This window comes from Anser brachyrhynchus, assembly GCF_964034855.1.
Source record: "Anser brachyrhynchus genome assembly, chromosome: 22".
Lineage (NCBI taxonomy): Eukaryota > Metazoa > Chordata > Aves > Anseriformes > Anatidae > Anser > Anser brachyrhynchus.
The window spans coordinates 5,158,397-5,179,893 of NC_137715.1; the positions used below are offsets into that span (position 1 = coordinate 5,158,397).

The following is a 21,497-nucleotide window of genomic DNA, read 5'->3' on the forward strand; positions in this document are numbered from 1 at the left end:
GTTCGCTTCTGAGCAAAACCATCTGTTTGTAGGTGAGCGTGATCTGGGGGATGATCCCCTGCCTTGGGCTGAACGTGCAGACGCCCTGCTTTGCTGCTCTGTCACTAAGAAAAACTCCCCAGCACCTCCCAACACCAGCTCAAGCTTTTGCAGAACCCATTCAAAACCCTGGGCAAGAAGGAAAAGCCACGTTCCCCCGACTGCGCTGACCTCAGCGGTGCTGCTGTGCACAAACAGGGAAATAAATAAGAAAGGCCAAAGTGATAACGGTTTCTGGTGGAGAGACCTGGGGAGAAAAGGCCGCTTGTATGTGTGGAGGCTGATATCATCTGGAAAGCGACCCAGTTTTTACGCTTCCTTAAAGCAATTTGGAAACAATGGAGAGGAAAACCATTAAAGGAAAGGCATGAGGTCAGCGCAGCTCAGCCAGCAGGGCTTCTCTGCAGAACACAAGGTCACGGCTTCACCTCCCACACCAAGACCCGGTGGACCTGGCAGCACGGCCTCAAGTCAGCCAGCAGCCCCGTTACACGTGTTGGCTCCAGCATGGAAGATCAAACCGTGGCCTTGCCCGCTGGGCTGCCGTGTGTACACAGGTGGGCTTCACAAACCTCCGGCTGCTGGCGACTCTCTGCACTGCTGTGCAAAGAGTCCCGTTTAAAACCGGGACTCGTGCAATGACAGCATGCCCAGCCCTCGAGGGCAGGACTCCAAGCCCTCCTGCCCATTTAGGAATGGCATTGATCAGTTTTGAAATGAATAAAATCTCCTATTTTCAGCTTTCGGGGCAGTGAACGAGGGCACCCCCTGGGCTCTGTCTGAGCTGCAGAGAAATGCCGGCGCTGCATCGCCCCAGGAGCTGCCTGCAGTGCTCTGAGCCCAAACTATGGCTGGAAGCACAGTGGCTGGCATGACCTGCACAGGCACTGCACAGCTAGTCATCAGCACTGCCTTGCAACGTGTGCTGCAGGACAGAGAGATTCATAGATTTGAAGGCCAGAAGAAATCACTGTGATTAACAGTCTGCCCTCTGGCACAGCACAGGCCACAGTGGTTCCATGAATCGTATTTTGCTTCGAGTCCAAGTTGTGGTTGAACCAAAGGGTATTTTTAAATGAAAACCCACGCTAGGTGTAAAGGTTTCCAGTGCAGTAAGGTGTTCAGACAAAGTTCACCTAGGATGAACAGTTCAGAAACATTCACATTCAGCTGTCTGCAGAAATTACCGAACGAGGGAGGGTATTACTTTGGAGTTTTGTAATCTTATTAATGAACGTTTCTTTGACACTTCTTCACACGGGGACACTTGCACAGAGTTGCATGGTGAATGCCCACACCGGTGCGGCCAGGCTTGAAGAGCCCAGCCCCTCTCACTTGTCTCTCTGTCCTCACCTGCTGCTGCGCTTGGCCCTTGCTCTTGCATAGTAAGCTTCGTAAGATTTCGGTTTCAGCTCCAGTGCTTTAGTGGCAAATTCCTCCGCCATTCCAAAATCCTGTCATTACAATAGGTGTGGAGATAAGTAATTGGACAGATAGAGAAATAAAAATATATACAATCTGGGAAGAAAACAAACTTAATGTGGACTTTTTTTTTTGCACGTTAACTTGGAAAACTTGATGGTACTGAAATGTTTCACACGGATTCCACGTCATTTACGATCAGAGTGCTATGATGGCATGCCCAAAGACTCAAAGCTCTCTCCGTAACGCCAGATGCTGTCAGCACCCACCGGAGGCCAGTGTGCCACTGGCTCCGTTCTCATTGATTGTGTCCCCAACAAGTGCATGCAATCCCTGTCCAACAACCTCCAGTCTTGAGGAAACATCTGGTCTCGCAGAGGCTGGAATGTAATCTCATGAAGGATTTTTTTCCACAGTCAAAAGCAATAGGAAACCTTTCCCACGCCCTCTGCTTCCCACTCCGCAACACTGACATACTTCAGAGGGGCTGAATAAAACTCTACATGAGACTATCGATACCTTGGTAGCTACAAACAGGACTTGCCTGGCAAAGGTCTCCTACCTCTGCCACCCATTTCACGGTTCCCTTGCCTCTCCCCTACACTTGGGAGATTTGTTTGGAGTGGGGAGGAAGAGGGTGACAACATGGGATGGAGATTGCCTTGGGAGACTGCTTTGGGTGCTGTTGAGTGGCAGTGCCATGAGGTCAGGCCAGCAGCTATGGTTCAAACCATGCCAGCTGTCCTCCCTTGCCCTCGTCCCGAATGCTACACATACTGCTGAGCTCAGCTGAGCACCTGCAAAGGAGATCTCCCAGTGGAGGGGTTTTCATTTCCCATCCAAATACTCACAGCTTTGGACTGCTTGACTTGGGCTCTCTACCAGAACTGCTCAGGGCTAAAGAACCTAAAAATATTCCTTATTCATTCACAAACTTAGTAAGCAAACTCCACCAGGCTAGAAGTGGAGTTTGTGAGCGCACCATGGCCACTTGGCCTGCACCGAGCAGCTGTGCAGGAAGACGTAAGGTCACCCATAACCCAGCGAAACCCCGAGTGAGGTTTAATCTCCCCTAAGGTGCCCATGCTGGAGTTTCCTATCTGGACACCCTGCCTGGAACAGCTCGCGGCGTGATTCATCTGAGCAAACTGCGGTGTCTGCTGTAGGAAGAAATGAATTGCAGTGAGGACTGCGCTGCCTGCAGCTCCCTGGGTGCTACGGGGGTGGGAGCTACCTGGCACTGCCTCCGCTTGGACTCCCACCGGGAGATGGAGGAGGGCCAGGTGACGCCTCCAAAGCACAAAAGGCCACAGAACAGCACCGTGCCTCGTCCTGGGTGATTTTGTCAAATTCTGAGGCACATGCCATAACCTGCCACTTTGCTGTTTAGTAGAAATTTGTTTTGGATATGTAAAAGTCTTCAGTAAGAAGTTTTTTGCTTCTGAATCTACAGGGGAAAATTTGTAAGTCTGGTCTACAGGCAAATACTTCTGTTTGTATCTTCAGTAGCAGTTACTGAAGAGACACTGTCTAATAACTAAACGTAGTCAAGTGGTAGGTACCTTTACAGTCTAGCTTATAGGTGCAAAAAATGCAGAAGCAACTACAGCCCCCTGAGATTCCCTATCACAAAACCTGGGATTCCCCTGTTAACAGTAAGCTGGGAATCTTGTCCTTAAAGTACAGACTTAGCAGGGAGTTGGCTTGTTTAAGGAAAAGATTCACACTTTTTCTGAAAACTGTGCTGTTTGTTCACCAGTGTTAAGATTTTATTTCCATTGCTTTTCATCTGTCTCCTTCATAGCTTAAAAAAAAATGAACGTGTCACAAAATCCCATCCTCCCTTCCAGTGTAATCATTGCTGGCTCATAGCCTTGGCGGAAGATTTCACTTTTTTGAGCCTACAGAGACTTTAAAGTTGTAGAGGTGAAAGTTGCTGAACGGAGAGCAAGGGGGAGGTGGCACTTGTCTGCTGGAAGAACAGACATGCTGCAGAAGTTTGTTGCTAGATGCTGCTAGTTTGGAGCAGGGAGAGTGACAGTGATATGGCAGTTCTGGGAAGAGAGGGAGGATGTGGGGGTGTTTCTGGATGAGTCACTGCCCTGGGGAAGTGCTAGCCCCCTAAGCATATGCTCCTTCATTTTAAATTAATTAGTATTCAAAGGAGCACATCTCCTGGCTCCTCCCTCACCACTGCCCTAGAAATCTGGAAAATGCCTCCACCCCCAATTCACATAATCATCAAAAGGGAGTAATAAAAAATTCAAAAAGCTATAAACATAGCAATGAATTTTTAATCATCAGAAATGCATATTAAATCATTACTTCTTTTGAATTATAAAATGTCAGCGCACTATGAAGGACAAGCAGGTTACCCAGAGGAGAGATCTCAGAGGTCAAAGCACAATTACAGGATGGACATGTCTTTATGCACAGGCAGGAAGCTGGCAGCTTGCTCATAAGGCCATGGAGAGCGGGGAGACTTACATTCATTTTCCTTCGACATCGGGAGAGGTTGAGAAGGAGCGACACCTTCAGCTCACGGAAGGTTTTCAGGTCTTCTCCAAACCCTTCCCTGGGGAACTTCTTGAGAGCGTACTGGTAGCGCTGGGCAGCCTCTTTCACTTTACCTTTCTAATAGAAGGAGAACGGGTCAAAACACATCCTTTGGTTGAGTTTACTTCACTGCAGAGAATTCGACAGCCCCAAGAATGCTTTGTGTGGTTAAGGTAACATGACATCACTATTTAGTTCTTTTCTAGGAAGGAAAGCCAGACCATTTGATCAAAGGAACATTTGATCAGGGAATGCAGCTGCCTTGTGCAAGCTGAGCTCTCCCACGTCACACAGCGTTGTCAAGCTACAGTGGGAAACCGCAGAAATTGTTAAATTGACTCGATACAACTCCATCTGGTGTCTGGGTAAATGGTCTGTTGAGCTGGGTGATCCTTACCCCATTCCTGGAGAGGACCCCACATCCCTCCTATGGGAAGGTGCAGCCTTCACACCCTGCTAACAGCTCAGGGGCTGATCCTGTGCGAGAGCCCCAGCAGCCACACAGCGTGCACTTGCAGCGCGACTCCACGGGCTGTGCTGAGGAGCTGGTCTCTGGGAACGAGCATTTCACATCATTTAAGTCTAACTCAAAGCTTAAGAAGCACTAGGGAAGGTGAGAAATAAAAAGCCTTGGGCTTTGGGTGGAGATCCTGGGGCTCCGAGAAGCCTCTGCAATAGCAAAGATCAGCATTGTGGCACCGATGTGGCTCTGATGTTGGACGAATGGATTGGGATTCATCTCCCTGGACTTTAGATGTCTAGAAATTAGGTGTCTACATCTAAGGCTGTCAACTGGGTTCCTTTTATAGTTATTGGGACGCAACAGTCACCTTCAAAGGGTGACTCAGCCTTGCTATTTTGGGCACCTGTTTTTGGGATGGGATGATCTGCGCCCTGGAGGTGGGCAGCCATGGCTGCTAGGGTGAAAGAAAGAGGGCAAAATGGGATCTAGGACACATGCAATTCACGACGACCCAGACATAAATTTTACAGCTACGAACAGTAAGCTTTAAAACCTTTCAGACTCAGGTTTCTCAGTTGTATCACGTATCTCTGGCAGATAACTCCAGTTACAATGCCAGCTTTGCATATTTTCTGCTTCACCCTTGGAGCCTAACAGTGAATCATTGTTGTACTTGCACATTTTTTTGTGTGTGTGCAAATCTCCAGGTTTTAAAGATAGGCTTAAAATAAACACGGAGCAAAAAAGACTCTAACTGTAGTGGTGGAACATCTCCCATGGGCTGAAGGACATGACAAAGCCATCTGTGTCCTGACAATCTGTTTTCGTTACAAAAACTTTCTTTTACTAGTTTTCCTGGGCTATCCTGTCTCGTTGCCTTGCTTCACAGCAGAGCGCCAGCTAGGTAATGACAACACTGCCAGATCTGACGCAATGGCATCGGCACTGAGGATCTCTGCAAAACACTTAGGTCCTGGTGTTTCCAAGGAGGAAATGAAGTGTTGGCTGAAAGCCAGCATGCAGACAGACTTGGCTGTGCTTCAGCCTTGTTATAGATTTTGGCAATCAACCCCGCCCCCTTCCCCAACCCCACTAACCAAAACCAAACAGTTTGCGACACGTGGGATCCCACAAGCAGCAGTGTTTGCTTGCCATAGCTTAAGGCAGCAGCGTTGCTCACTGAGCTACCAAAGGAAGACCAAAACCTTGTAGAAATGTATGCTGTAAGCGGCATTTTTTTCAATTTCTCTTAAAAAGCTTTTCTCACCTTATAAAACATGTCTCCCTCTTCCATCAGCTTGCTCAACAGGATGATCATGATGTCTGGTTTGGAGGTTGCCATCGCCCATGTTGCTGGACCTGTAGTGTACAGGATGCATGATGGGTAAAAAACTCATACAATGCAAGGGTGGTAGGAAGCTGGGTGGAAAAAATATCCTGGGGTGGGAATTTCTGCTGGAGAGAACAACTTGGCATGGTCAAAGAGCAGAGTGCTCCAAAGGACTGAGCTGACAATTCCTCTCGCACTTAAATGAACGTCATCCACATTGCAACGTTTTTTCCTTGGCAGTCATTAAGGCTAACGCTAATCACCACCGCCGCGTCTGGGAAATGCTGGGAGCCATTTCCACGAGAGGGCAGTGCTGTTTGCAGAACCAGCTGGGGGGGGGGAAGGCAGTGTGGTCGGGAAGTAAGCCGGGTTTGAAAGGAAAATCAAAGTGGTTACATAAAGAGCACTTGTAAATTAAAATATATATGGTGTCCTAGGAAATCTGCAGTTTGACTGTCGGTAGGCATTTTGCTTTTAATTGGATTTTGATTTCCAACTTCACAAGGTGTGAAATACGAGAGCAGAAAACCCAAACAGTTGGAGGATGTTACAAAGGCAAGGCCGTGTCTCAGCACGGCTCGTGCCGAAGGATCCGTGCTGGGCTGGGGACAACCTTGGCTCTGGGCAGGTGAATGCCGCGGGACAGCAGCGTCTGGCTTTGGCCAGCGCAGGGTCCACCCGTGCAGAGCCAGTTGTTATCTCAAGGCCTGATACTTGGGAGGCAGGGGCGGCAAAAATTTGGGGACAACTCATTAGTGTGGGGGAAGAATAAGTCAACAATATTGCGTAAGTAGATTCAGTACGTTTTGGGGGGAGGGGGTTAGTTTTTGAGTTCAAGTTATTCTCTGCAACAGTCATTTAAAAAAATTATTTGAAGGTGAGGTAAATTAAAAGATTAGAGGTGTTGGGGACGCATGCAGGCTAAATCAAACAGGAGAAAGCAAGGCTGACAAAGCTATCAGATCGAGGCTGATGCTGACAGCAATGAGATATACCTCGTGGGCGACTCGGTAACGTCTGACAACCTTCAAAGAAAGGAGAAAACAAAAAGTTGTAGGAGAGAGGGGAAAAAATGGATGAAGGTGAAAAAAAGAAAGGAAAAAAGCAGCTGTGAGAGGCAGGCAGCAAAGAAGCCAATGCACCAGCAAAATCCCCTTTCACAGGAAAACGTAACGTGAGCAGCTGTGTGGCGCAGTGCAGGTAACACTAAAATCTGAAAGCATACACAGAGCAAGTGAATGCAGCAGCTCACAGCAATGCATGAACATAGTATATTGGTCGACTCAGACTAGTAAAGATAGAAAAAGCTTTACCGGAGGAAAGACCTTGCCAAAGAAACAGTTGTTTATTAACTTTTTCTAAGTAATACGACAGCAAAAACAATCCCAATTTAATCAAGAGGACAAGGCAGTCATGACTCGCTGGCTGCTTTCGGAGTACGAAGCAGCAGCTGGGGCTGGGGCTACCTCCACGCTAGGTTTCTGCTCACTAGGAAGCCCCTGCTCCGAGTCCTGCCTGAGTACAGAGCCGACAGCGCGTCCTCCCCTGGTCCCTACCTATCTTCGCTCCTTTCTTCAGGAGGGTGACGACCACCGAGGTGTTGCGGCACCCCACTGCCCTGTCCAGGGGCCGCATCCCGCTGTAGTCGACGTGCTCGATCATGGCCCCATGGTCCACCAGAAACTGAACCTGCAACAGCAAAGGCGACAGTCAGTTCTGCTCCGGAGGGACCTCTGTGCGCTGCTGGTGTGAAGTCGGAGCAGCCAAAGCTTGCTCTGCTCCACTGCTTGTGCCAGAACCACCTCTGCGGGGCTGAGGTTTCATCCCTGGCATGCACTGCCCCTGTGGAAGCACGTGCAGAGGGGAAGCACGATGCTTGCTGCTACTTCAAGCCGCGCTGTACCATTCTGTAGCGTTTTTTGTTCTGCATGCACTACAGGCCACTTACCACCTCTGCATCGCCGTAAAAAGCAGCCAGGTCCAGCGGAGTGCGTCCGTTTTTATCGGCATGGTCAGTGGCAGCCCCGTTCTCCACCAGGGAACGCACCACAGACAGGTGGCCCTTCAGACAAGCCCAGCTGAGCGCTGTCAAGCCCTCCTTGTCCATCAGAGAGATGGAGGCACCTGAAAGAACAAGCGTCAGTTCACCTGGGAGCTCTGTCATTGAGCAGTAGGATGCAACAAACCATCCACGTAGCAATGACAGCTTAGAGCGCTATGTATACGATTATTAATTACTTTATTAACATTTCTCCCACCGTGTATCGCACCCTCCGTCACTACTTCAAATGTGCTGATGGGAACCGTGGCAAGCGAGTTTATTCACACCAAGCTGCAAACTTTTTCACATGTGGCTCTGTAGGCTGTCCTGGCAAACATCTTCTGAGCAGCAGGATGGATTTGACATCCCTCATCTGAGACATCAATCTTCCTTTTTAACTGTTTTTCATCTAAACCCATTCCAGCCTGTGTGAGTCAGGGATGAAGGCTGTTTTGCTGTTTCAGCAGGTCACAGTGTACCAGGGGAACTAAGTCAACTCAGCTCATTTCTTCTAAAAAAGCACATATTTCCCCCTCCTCACTCCTTCCCCTTTAACCGAATCGACACAATTTCCAGCAGTATTTCTCCCTGAACTTTACCCAACATAAATACAACGTTGTGGGATAAACTACTGCCAACTGCAAGCCAAGGAAAGGGGGACTTGACATTTTCTTGGATGAAGAAATTGTGCTGCCATACCAACGGGTCAGTGTTGCTTCATACGGCATATGGGTACGCATACGAGATCTGAACAGCAGCATTAAGTGAACACTCCTCTTCGTGGCACGAAGACAAGTCCTGTTGCCATGGCACAGGCAGGGCTCTCGCTCTTGAGTGTGCAGAAGAGACGTGTATCAGCTCTGCTCCTCCGAGGAACTGTGGCTACCTGCAGGATGCTCCTGCCAGCAGGCTGGGCTGAATTGCTGCTGCAGTATTCTTCTCCTGTAGGTAAACTCGAAACCGCCCACCGTGTGTTCTTCACTGGCTCCAGAAAGCTTAGCAAGTGGGGGAGTAATGTGAATTTCCTGAACCTTCCCATTCATCCCAGCTGACTTATCCCCTGGTTAGCACACATTACCAAGGCGATAGCGAGCTGCTGTGTCTTCCAGCTTGCACAACTTCTTGTTTGCAGAGGAGCAAAACACAGGAATATTTGCTGGAGATAACGTTCAGAAAGCTCCACCTAGAGCTTTCAGCACAGCCACGGCATCCTGCCCGCTGCTTGCCTCCAAACAGCAGCGCACAACGCCAGCGAGGCGGGTGCCAAGCAAGTGGCTGGGGCGATCTGGTGTGCCAAGGTGGTACACTGGCTGCAGGACAGCTCAAATCTATGACAAACTCCTCTAATGGTGCCCCACGTGGCACCAGGAACCCTTCTGAAGCTCTCTGAAAGCTCTCGAGATGACCCTCAGCTAACTGAGGCCACCTTCTGCTCAGTAAAAGAGGACAAACCTCATTTCATCCCTTCTTATTTGTTCCTTTCTTACAGTCAAAGGCTTCTAGTGCTTTTTTCCCGACTCTTCTGGAGCAGGTGAGAAAGCTCCCACAGGAAGAGGGAAGGCTGGAAAGCCTCATCATTGCTCAGCCTTCCCACTCTTTTCCCAGTCCAGTGGAAGAGCCACCATACCTCAGGCTGACACATGAAGACTTCAGGGTCTCAGGGCAGCAATGCAAGCCGAAGGACTCCACGAGAGGACAATGCAAACTGCTTCAAAAATGCCAAACCGCTGCTCCTGTGCGTGCTGGGCATGACGTCCACAGAAGAGCCAAGGTCCCTTTGCAGCTGTGGCTCCCAGAACCTCCCTGTGACTGCACCACAAGGCATCCTTCGCTCCTCGGGCCATCTCCGGCCTCCTTAGCACCAAGGCAGTTGGACGGGAAACAAGCTGATGGCTTTGAGGGCAAGTGGCTTAAGGTGAGCTCATGGGACCGATCCCTGCTGCAGTGGGATTTTGTCTGGGTAAACCAGCTTCCTTCTGAGAGGGGCTGGGCTGCTCCTGCCTTAAAAAAGTTAACTAAAGCATAAAACAGTGAGACGGGGAGCCAGCGAGAGAAAAAATAAACTCCATCGATGCTGTTGGAGCATCAAAAAGAAGCAGGAAGGGGCCAGGCCGGTCAGATCCTTTCAGTACAGAGGACACATCCAAAAATGCCCAGGCAGGTCACACCTCTGTGGGGACGAGGCTCAGCTCTGTGTGTGAGTCACAGGCACAAGATGTCCAGTGAGGAGCAGCAACCCCACGTACCAAATACCTCAAGGTAGTAAAAACATCAGGGATTGGTTTTTGCAGGGAAGTGAGATTGAGAATCAAGGTTTCTCCAAACTGAACACTTATCGAGACCAATTTGCTTTGTCAGACATGGATTTGTACAAATACCCGCTCTGGCAGAGCTGCAGCCAGGAAAGTTTTCCCGGTTCACATGTCCATTCCTTCTGGGTACTAAGCGAGAGCAACAGGTAACTCCAGAAATTTGGATTTCAAATTGATCGATGACTGCAACTCTGTTAATAAAAAGTGTTTACAAATGCTGACTGTGTTAATCAAGTACAGTCAAATGAGATTTGCTTTGCAACACACTAATTAATGCTTATGGCTTATGATTCACACACTTTGATTTTAATGAAACATTGAACAGGATTGTCAAAGCCATTTTAATTAAAATCCACCATATATCACTGTACTCTGCCCAGGCTTGAGCTAACTTTTCAGGACCATGTGTTAGAGCATATTCAGCGGAGTTTATTAAGCTATTTAGAAGGATGGTCCTTTTCAAGTGAAAAGACTTCCACGGATTTGACTTCTTGGGCCCTTGGTGTCCAAACAACCAGGGAAGCATTACGCACATTTGTTGGCCACCCAAAGCCAGGATCAGGTTATCTGCTATCTTCATCCTTCACTGACCCAGTCTTCAGCAACGTGCACAGTTCTCAAGTTTGCCAAAACCCACGATTTGATTTTTTTTTTAAAGCAAAACAGAGGAGAATTAATTGAATTAATTCATAAAAAACTTGATGCCTTGATCTTTGTCACATCCCTTTGCAGGTTACAGCCCTGAACAGCGAGGACCCTGCAGGCCTGTGGCTCAGGACAGACAGGCAAGGGGAAACTTGCACTTGGAAGCCTGGCAATTTTACAGTGGAAAAAAAGAATGTTTTTACAACTACTACGTAAAATGTTCAAGTGTCTCGCGTTCTGGCTACGAGGTCAGACACAGTCGCTTACGATATGAAGAAAATATCCCTTTCCCAAACAGGGATCTTACCTGAAATAAAAATATCAAATAACGATACAAGAATTAAATGCTATGTCTAGCCAAAAATAATGGAAAATTACCCAAACAAACCAAACAAACATTGGCTATCGGTCAAAAAAAAAAAAGGATCTAAGGAGCTACAGAATAAGTAATAATCATGTTTGCACAGGTTGCAGACTGTGTTGTTCTGACTCACCTCAAACATTTACATCAGAAATGAGTAAAATTGGAAGACATTCTTGTTGACTGAGTAACTCCTAGTGAAGAGGAGTTATGAGACACTGAAAGTACCAAGCAAAGTGAATCTGTGAGTGCAAGACTGACGGGCAGACTATTTTTGAAACAATCCTGTATTGTTTTCACCCAATATACCAAATCCTTGCCCGTGTCAGGGCCTTACCCTGCTGCTGATGTGGGTGTCAAAACTGTGGGTAACAATACTAGTGCTAAAAATCGGAGTGTTAAAATGTGCCCCAAACCCCGTAGCTGAGTCTCACTTGTCTGGTCCATGGCGTTGGTGGTTCAGTTGCAGCATTTGTTGATTTTTGTCTTATTGATTGTTCTAGAACATATTCTTAAATCAATGCTCAAAGCACCTGTCCTACGCTGCCGTGTTAATTACTAACCCAAACGTGTGGTTTCAAGGCTGTGAGCATCAAAGAGAAAACAAAGCGGATAGCCCAGATGAATACTCTGCCTACTCTAACCTTGCTATCCAAAAAGCCAGGTAAGATGTTGAGAACCTCTCCCAGTGCCCCATCCAGCAACGGGGTCACAATCCCCCCCGACACTATGAACTCCAGCTGTGCAGGACACAGCGGCAGGGCTCGCCGTGGCCAGCCTCCACCACGCTTCCAAGCACTGACCTTGTGCAAGCAGAAACTCCACCGTGCCCAGATGTCCCTCGGATGCAGCCATCATCAGCGGCGTCCGCCCCTGCTTGTCTGCCATGTTCACATCAGCACCGTGGGTGAGTAAGAGATCTACAATCTGCAACACACAAAGCGGGGACACACCTAGAGAGGCTGCTGGAAAGACATAAGGGCTGGGAAGGAGCAGGGGGATCCCTACACCTTGAAATCGCGCTCCTGAGTTGTGTGTCACCCTCTGGGATTAGTGCTGCAGCGTTAGGGCAAGGAAGAAGCAAGACAGGTAAAGGGAAAAATAACCCTTTAAGCCAACTGCATCCTGTTTGTGTGCCAAACGGTGTGATAACACAGCACGTAAACAAAAGCTGTCTGCAGAGCGCAGGAGCTCGGGGTGTTTAAAATGGCAAAAGCTCTTCTTTTCATTATTATAATCCCCAGAAGAGCTGTGTTTTCTTCTCTGCTTCATCAGGGGTTGGTTGGAAGCCGCACGAGGCCAGCTCACCTGCCAGTGGCCCTGTCTGACCGCGCTGAAGAGCGGGACCACCCCGCGCCGGTTGGGCTGCGCCACGGCGGCGCCCTGCTCCAGCAGCAGCCGGCAGACGTCCAGCTTCCCTCGGCCCGCCGCCGCCGTCAGAGCTGCAGGGGAGAGGAGAGGGGTGAGCGTTCGCCAGGGCACTTCTTCCAACCCTTTCTTCTGGACACCAACATGAGGGTGCCCAAAATGCCACACATACCCACCTGCACACCCCAAGAAGCAAAACGAACCACAAGAATGGGACGGGCCAGAGCAGCTCTAGCTTCCACTGGTCAGTTTGGTTTATTTCAGGCCCGTGTGACTCAAGTTCATGGCGCTGTAGCAGAGGAATGCCGGGCTGTGGCACAGGGAACCTTCACCGTTCCCCCTCGTGCCTCCTGCAGTCTCCCGTACAGCAAAAGCCACAGACTGTAGGATTCAGCGTGTTTTAGCACAGGCACAACTTCCAGAGAAAACACAGATCTTTGGCAACGTGCTTCCTTGACAAGACCTTTCGCAACCTGCCCTTGACTATTTTCACCAAGATCCTGACTACGTGAGATCCTTGCGAAAGCCAGGGGAGGTTTAGGTTGGGTATTAGGAAAAACTTCTTTACCGAAAGGGTTGTTAGGCATTGGAATGGGCTGCCCAGGGAAGTGGTTGAGTCACCATCCCTGGAGGTATTTAAAAGACGTTTAGATGTAGAGCTTAGTGATATGGTTTAGTGGACGCCTTGTTAGTGCTAGGTCAGAGGTTGGACTGGGTGATCTTGGAGGTCTCTTCCACCCTAAAGGATTCTGTGATTCTGTGGAGCGCGGGACCGAGCTGGAGGCATGGCCAGATCCCTGCCCGCCACAGTAAGTCAGGGGGCTTTGGGGCTTTTCTTGTCAGAATTAGCACAGAGCAGCATCACTGAGATGGAGGATTTCTCTTTGTAATACCCCGCTTTAGCCTGTACATCTCTGAAACAACCGGAAAGCCAGAGCTGCACGTACGTGCTCACACGTTCTCTAGGCACAACCCCAATTCCAGCCTTTGTTTCTGGCCAGGACCGATCCTACCTGCAAGGGTCCTTGTGCAAAACCCAAATTACCCCTCAGCTTCAGTATTCCAGGTGCTCTGGGAAAAAGAAACACCTGACACCTCTCCCCCTGTCAAAATAGGCTCTGCTAACTCCAAGTACCGTTGGGTTGGGAACGACACCTTCAGCCTGAAAATAGTTCCAAGGGCAGGACCTGCCTTTGGCTCGTCTTTGGTATTAATTTTAGACTTTTCAGTTCCTCCCTCCTCTCCCCAACTTTCTGTGCACTTCAGCACGGCTCCTCTGGCTCTGCTGCTTCTGGTAGGAGTTGGAGCAGAAGGTGGGAGTCTATTTCTAACTGACGTAGCTTGTTTTTTTCTTTGAAGTACATTTCTGTGGGATGGCTGATTACGAGGTGTTGATGGGTTTCCAACTGCAACACTGTTAATGGTGGGGGATTTAATTAATTCTCTATTCTGTTCCACATTATGGCTGAGTTTTCTTCTCTCCGAGTTGAGACACCAAGAGTTAAAAGAAAAATCATCTCCCTGCCACAAGCAGAACATACTGCAAAATCTATAATCAGCTCCATGTGGGTTTTAAACGTAAGCTACAAATATAGAAGGAGGACTGTGTCTAATGTTCACGGCAGAGGGATCGGCATGCAGGGCTTTTGGCTTCTATTTCTAACTTGCCTGCACTTGAAATGTTGCAGGTTAATTTGAGGTATTTCACGTCAAAATGACTTATGGTTGCAACAATGAAGATACTGTAAGTCACCTAAGTATTCGGTGTTCACCATGAAATGCACTTTGGAAAAGACTTCACTGGAACAGGACGATTTGATCCAGGCCATCCCCTCTTCCTCTCTGCTTTGCTGGCTACCAGCATTGATGTATCTTGATGCTCTTCACTTCTTGGGGTCCAAACAAGTGGTGTGAGTACGGAGCTCCAGCCTGTCCTTCGCAGCTCCAACTCAAGGGAATCTTAAAAGGTTCTGCGCTACCGAGCTGCCAGACCGTGCTGCTTCAGGACGGTCCCACACTGACGGCCTGGGCTCGCTGCCTGCTGCGAGACAAACCTCTCCAAGCACGCCTTGTGTAACACACGGCTATCTACGCAGCCGACCTCAGAAATAGAGAAACTCTCTGCAGGGTGAAAGGAGCACAAAACGTGGCCGGACCACAGGGTACCGGCTCATGAAGGCACACCCCGACTTCAGCAGTGCCTGTGCTCTGAACAGAAGGTCAGGGCAGACAACCCCTGCGCTCCCTCCGGCTACAACGAGCTCCGTATTGGCTGCTCCGAATGCAGGTGCCTCACCCCTCTACCTCCAGCCTTCCAGCCAAAATGTCCTTTGAACTCTTCATGCTCCAGGCTGCAACACTGGCATCTCAAGCCCATAATGCTGTCCTGTGGTGTCAGCTGTGTCCATCCGTCCAAGCCCCAACGCTCAATTAAATGACTTCAGGAAAACTTCCACAAGTTCAGCTTATTTAAGCCTTCTGGCACTCCTGCGGTGCTCTTATCAGCCTGCTCCTGACATCACCACACCATTTCTGATGTGCCTGCAGGAGCCGCTAGTCACCACAAAACCCACAGCCCAAGGTAAGGCTTCCCCTGTGCTGCCTTCGTCTGCCCAAAGGAGACTGGAAAAGCCAAGGGAAGGCAATGAGAGGAAGTGAGAGAAATGGAAACGGTTACGTTTGAAGTTCTACTGTCTGCCAGAGAGCTCACGGCCCAGTGTGAAGAACATGAATCCACCGAGCCCAGCCAAGGAGCAGCCACCAGAGCTGGAAAATGTCAATGTTCAAGTTGCAACTCTTCTATGAGGACTGGTGCCATGAGAACAACTCACCCTGTAATAACAAAGTCTTGGCATAAATGCCGTAAAAGACTTGCTGCAGTTCTCAAGGCCCAGCTCAACAAAACCCCAGACAAGCTGCAGGCGTGGACGTGCACCCCTCCACCGGTAAGGACGTCAGACAAGCAGAAGGGATTTGCTAAGGCACATTCTGCCCCTGCCTGTTGTGCAAAGCGTGTCTGTTTTCTTAAAGAAAAAAACAAACACAACAACTTTATCTGGAGAAGGAATCACGAAATTGCAGCGTGCTCCTGGCTCCTATATGGCGCGTGTATCTGTTTCACGGGCTGGCAGCAGGACAAACGCTTTCTGATGTAGTCGCTCTTGCTGCATTTGCACCTCCAGCCCTGGTGGAGTTATTGCAAGTGACTCAGATACTTTTGGGCTGGGTTTTGCTATTAGTCTTGTCCCAGGGGTAAATAATCCATCTGGAGTTGTGCTGTCAGCAATTCCTAAACTTATGATGTAACTTGGCACTGCCGTTTGGATGATATCAGGCTGATATCACTAAGCCAGGCAGTCAGCTCTGCTCTATGGAAGATTAGACACATGAGCAACAAGTATCAACAAAGAGAAAAGACGTGATTCAGATTTTTAGAACAGATTGCTATTTTTAGGTTGGAACCAGAATTTCTCTTCAAATGTATCTAAACTTGCTATTTACTTTTGGGAAAATAAAAATAAAACAATGTGCAAGGGAGTCATGTGATCCATATAAACCTGTCTTGCCCGTGATGGGAGAAAATGCTGCAGAATTTGGTGGTTGGCTCAGTTTTGCTCATTTTCCCATCTTACTTCCTTAGTTTGTGTGCAACTTGCAAATCACAAGTCCACATTCCCAGCTATCTCCTCAGAAACCCAGAACTTCTCGACGTCTGTGTGAGTCCAGCTTTTGGCATCGGTGGGGAGGTAAGGGAGGAAGGGTGACAGAGAGGGAAATGTTTTCTGCTGAAGAGTCCTTAAGGCAACAGGCAGGCTGGGAACAGCAAAGCTGCCCAGGACAGGAGGACAGAGATGAGCTGGGATTTTTCAGGGAGAAGAGCACGGAGCTCAGCTTTTGGACCAGAGAGCACAGCTGACCAGGAGAGAGGAGGATGGGAGCTGTGACCTGTGAAGGCAGAGCTCCAGGGAAGAGAAGAGTCACACGACAGCTGAGAAAATGGGTATGGCTCCATACCAGGGCGTGCCAGGTTAATCCAGACAACCCAGGACTATCTGAACCTAAGAAGAGAAGAGTATCTGCAGTAGCTGATGCTGCTTCTGAGGTTACATTGCAGGAAGACATCATTTCAGTGGTTTTTGATCAAACTCTGAAGACATCTGGACCACCTTTTGTTCTGCTATTCCGCAGTAGAACAGTTTCCTCAGGAGCCAAATACCAGAGCACGTTTTGAATGAGCTGTCTCTGACCTGGGGTTATGACCTGCCTTGCCAGTAAAAATGCCACTGTCCTATTACCAATTACCAATAGTCCGTCATTTCCTTTGAATAATCCTATATCCAATTTCTTCTTGCTTCTGTGATACCCTAGGGGCACTTTTAAATCGCTTGTTTGTGTATGTTGGCCTTATTTCCACCAATAATGGCACCATGCCCTTGCTGCTCTGCTCCGTCCCGGTGGGTGCAGCAAGCTGCTGCTTTTCCTAATGCCCTGCAAGTGGCCCAGAGCAGCCCTGCTGTGGCCAGCTCCATGCTGGAACGCTTCATTCCTTTCTCCCTCTGTCATTGAAAGCTGAGGTTGCTCAGAAGGAATAGTTTCTGGTAGGCTCCATTCATTACAGCACCATAATAAGGCTACATTTTCAATCCTACAGCATAGGAATCAGCTCAAAATGTAACCCAGCTCTTCGGTCTTCAGACCAGAGACAACCTGACCACGCACAAAGCTGATGCCAGCCAGTCTCTGTACCCTTGGATCATGTCACTTTTAAACAAAGCTGACAGAATCAAAATCAGTCCGCTGTTACCCAGACAGGAACATTACCTTGGTGTATTAAGTTGACAGGAACATTACCAATGATGCAAGTAGATTAGTGAGTTGAGTACAATAGACGGTGGATAATATTTAGGAGGTCACTGGGGTTAAAAGCTAGAAACTCCAAGTCTGAATATCTCAAGAAATGGAGATGACAGTGCAGTAAGTGAAGTAAAAGGGGTGAATGGTTGCTTTTGCTTGGTAGAAGTTAGAAGAGTAGGGCTTCTGCATTATATTCATCAATACAAAAAAAGCGTTGCACAAAAAGGACTTTTTCTTTAATTACCAGGTACTAAATAATGATGAATTTTCAGAAAATCAATGGATAATTTAACAGTCAGTGCTGCATGTTACAAGGAAAGGGAGAGTTAAATAGAAAGTGTTTTGGATAAATATGCCAAATATCAGGAGAGGAAGAGCAGAATTTTGTATCCATCTAACTTAAGACAAGATGCTTCAGAGAAATTACTGCCAGGAGCTGCAGAAGCTCAAGATTTTCAAAAGCCAAACCCTTTACTTAAGCAGAATGCAAACTGAACCTTGGCATCTGTAAATCACCTGAAATCAAATCAGAGGAACTGATCTTTTCCCCTTCATCACAACAAAGGCAGGGATCAGGGATGTGTCAGGTGGCAGGAGACCATAAATACAAACATGCAGGAAAAGCTACAGCATCTACAGAAATCACCTGTCTCTCCCCAAAGACTGTCAAAGCTGTTGATTTGTGCTCGCTCCACCTCCTCTTCATCTTTTTCTGGAAGATCGAGCAGGTAGGAGACAATCTAAAACAAAATGACATGTCAGCTCACGAACTTTGGTGCGTTATATATAAACTACTGACATTTGAACACGAGCTGCTCTGAACACACGGAGGAAAACGAACAAAGTCTCTGCCTGGCACCATTAGCTCAAGTAAATACTCTTCCAGAGATCAATCACTGAACCTGTTGCCCCATAAAAGCAAAAGAACCCCAAGTGTCTCGAAAGGATTGCACACGATGAGCCTCTGTAACACCAGCTCCTCGTATCGGTGTCTGCTCTGCTACAGACCACGAGGCACGCAGCGGGTGCACCTCTGCTGTGGGTTGAGCTACAGATGCTGCAGCCAGTGAAGAAGTGCTGTTTGCCCATCTGTACTGCCCCTCACTCACCTGGCGGGGTGCGATGAGTGGGACCATTCACTTTTCCTGCTGGGAAAACCGAGTGACAGGCAACTGACGTAATGGCGCAGTTATAATCATTAGCCTCTTCATTATCTTAAGCTACAGCCAAGATGAAGTTACCTCCAGAAACCATTAGCTCCTTTCTATTAAGTACCATCTTTAAGCAGACCGTTAAAAAGACTTCCACTATGTTTTTCTTCCAGCTGTGGATGCTTGAAACCTCAGAGAAGCAAGCTAACTTCTTTACAGGGTAAATTAAAGGATTTAATTGACTGAAAACTGGCAGGCAATTTCGGTGTTTGGAGCACATGACATGAGAAAACAAGAGGCTAAGAAGAAAACTGAGATTTTACTTTCGTGACTGAAGGACAAAACCATTTTTCTCAGTCTAGGAGAAACAATTATCTGCTGGGGTCTGGGCTAGGAGGAGCATTTGCTGAGTGCTTGCGAGGAAGCTGTGCCTGCTCTGCTGCGTGCAGCTGCCCATGGGCACAGGTTGTCTGATAGAGGGGCAGGGATTTTGGGGACAACTGCTGTCTTCCGGCTGCTCTCGTGCATCGTGGGACATCAGGAATGACAGAGGCATGAAGGGAGCTGGGAACCCAGCAGAGGGCTGTACCTCTTAGTGGACTTTGTGTTGCCTGACTAAAGCTTAAAGCTCAGTCTGGTTACACTAGAGTGTAAGCCCAGCAAGGACTCCAGTGTGTCTCCACCAGTGATTAAGATCACTTTATAAACATGCAAAATACTTGTTTCATCACTGAAGTTGGAGAAAAAACAGCAAATTAATCATCAGCTTACATCTAGGGCTACAAGCACCTCAAAACAAGGAGCTGGAGTATTTTCTGTAAGCAACCATGTACATGTAGGGTACAATATAAATATTAAACTGCTTTTTATAAGGGTGACTGGTATGATTTGCAGGGAAATTCTCATTCAAAAATTGCTGTGCCCTGTTACAAATTATGTCCTCAGCGTGCAGATCTTTCTGGTTTTGAAGTCACATCTGCTTCTAATCGGTTCAGCTCACAGTCACTTAGCTAATAGGAATTTCCCAGCTTTCTTTAATTAGCTCCTCTGATCCGAGCACATTACCTATGTTTTCATGGATTATACTTAACAAAAGCAAAGTCTCAAGTCAAGTAAATGAGAGGAGCTCAATTTAGCAAAGAAATCAACCAATTCAAAAATGCTCACATACAGCTTCTCGGAAGGAAAATGCACGTTTATCGTATCAGCAAATCGTAATCACTACGATAGAAGCAAGCTCTTTGGCTCTTCTCTCCCCCCAGCAAACATACCAAAGCTGCGTGGTCTCACGTTCCCCTGAGCGCTTGGAGGAGTGGCGTTAGCAACACGCTGTTTACCCACCCTTCCTTCAAGGTTTATTCCAACAACTTACAGGCTTGTTGCATGTCCTCTCTTGGAAGTCTGCCCAGACCACAGGCTTTGCCAAGGGATCTGTGAACCCTTGGATGGGAAGGGGAAGAAGAGAAGGGGCACCGCCTCCACCTCCCAGCCCCCCTTTGCTCGATGTTTTGGCTAGGAAACGTCGTTAACTTTTGGCTTCCCCAAAACCCCACGGAGACAGCGATGGGCTGGTGAGACTTACCTCCGTGTACCCCATGCTGGCTGCAGCGATCAGTGCCTGCTGGATGGCGTGGCTCTTTTTAAACACTCCCTGCTGTTGCCCAGCCATGGTCCAGTCGCATTGGATCAGAAACTTCACCACTTCCAAGTGTCCCCTGAGAGCAGCGTGAACCAGAGCGCACTGACCGTTTTTGTCCAAGTGATCCACCTTGAAAAGAGAAGACGACAAAACACAATTAAGCCACATCTTGGGCAAAGCGTCTTCTTTTCTTCAGAGTTTCCAGCCCCGGTTTCAAAATAATGCCACGTGTGCAAGATGTGCATATTTCTGGTAAACTATCCCTTCCACGACCAGAAAACATCTATTCCCAAAGAAACTCTGCCCCAGGCTTAGGCATCCTCTTGGCCACAAGTGTTTGCTTTGGGTAAGTTGCCTTTTTTTTTTTTTTAGCTTCAGTTTTCTTCAGGCTCAAAGGCTGCAAAACCGTTTTTCCCTTTGTGTCCTGAAATACAGCGACGATGTTTTCTTGAGGACTGAAATCAGACTCGTGATGTCGTCTCCTTTACCCAAATCCACAAAGGGAAAAACAGCTTGTTTCCCAGATATCATTTCATGATTCTTTCAAGAGAGACAGAAGTGCCTCAGCTTGTAGTCTAACACCCTAATGTGAAACCAGTGCAAGCAGAAGTCAATAGGAAACAGAGATTTCATTTGGCAGCCCCGCAGGAACTTATTTGGTAGGCTTTTCAGGACACGACATAGTTTTCACTTGATGCCTGAATACATCGACTGGCATTTCTGGGTCCTGTCACAAAAGCAGCAACTCGGTGAGAACGGGACGGGCAGACCAGCTACCATCCATCCTCCTGCCAATTAACCACTTCCATGCTCTGCAAAGTATTATTTATCATTTACAAACTTACACAGCAGTGTTTCATTTCTGCTTGCCATCATTAACCATCTCAGCCCCCAAACTAAACCCAGATGGAATTGGGGTTGTTGGGCACCTCCTCAATAAAGGCAGGGATATTCAAGGAAAGCCTGGGCGGTGAGCCTTTTGCATTGCATTTTGAAACCCAGATATTCCTGTTCTCTGTGAGGGAGCAGATTCACCAAGTGACAGGGACTCACCCAACTCTCAAAATATCCCCGTAAAAGCAGTGTTCTTTTTTTGCTTCTTACTGTCCTCGCATTATTACAGACAACATGGCAAGATCTGAACGGTCTCTCAGTCATCCCGACATTCATACCGCAACTACACAAACCCGTATTTTGCTTTTTGAACTGAAGCTAAACATATAGAGAAACCACAAATTGTTTCCAGGAGGCTTCACTTCAAATATCAGTACTATTTTCTTCTTCATCAAAATATTTAAACTTGACTCATTATATAC

General features: G+C 47.9%; 1 protein-coding gene across 24 annotated transcripts in view; it reads right to left on the minus strand.

Moving 5' to 3' along the window:
* The window catches only part of TANC2 (tetratricopeptide repeat, ankyrin repeat and coiled-coil containing 2), a 283,329-nt gene that overhangs the window by 8,379 nt on the left and 253,453 nt on the right, over positions 1 to 21,497 (minus strand). For 21 of the 24 annotated variants that reach the window (XM_080564855.1, XM_080564839.1, XM_080564854.1 and 18 more), the window contains 10 exons: positions 20,125 to 20,310; positions 18,038 to 18,131; positions 12,478 to 12,611; positions 11,973 to 12,096; positions 7,759 to 7,934; positions 7,367 to 7,499; positions 6,806 to 6,835; positions 5,748 to 5,839; positions 3,949 to 4,095; positions 1,393 to 1,493 (listed from right to left, as the gene is read on the minus strand). In XM_080564855.1, coding sequence (XP_080420981.1) covers positions 1,393 to 1,493; positions 3,949 to 4,095; positions 5,748 to 5,839; positions 6,806 to 6,835; positions 7,367 to 7,499; positions 7,759 to 7,934; positions 11,973 to 12,096; positions 12,478 to 12,611; positions 18,038 to 18,131; positions 20,125 to 20,310 — 1,217 coding nt within the window. The remainder of the gene's footprint in view (positions 1 to 1,392; positions 1,494 to 3,948; positions 4,096 to 5,747; positions 5,840 to 6,805; positions 6,836 to 7,366; positions 7,500 to 7,758; positions 7,935 to 11,972; positions 12,097 to 12,477; positions 12,612 to 18,037; positions 18,132 to 20,124; positions 20,311 to 21,497) is intronic. The other 3 variants (XM_080564844.1, XM_080564840.1, XM_080564847.1) reach the window with 1 other exon arrangement.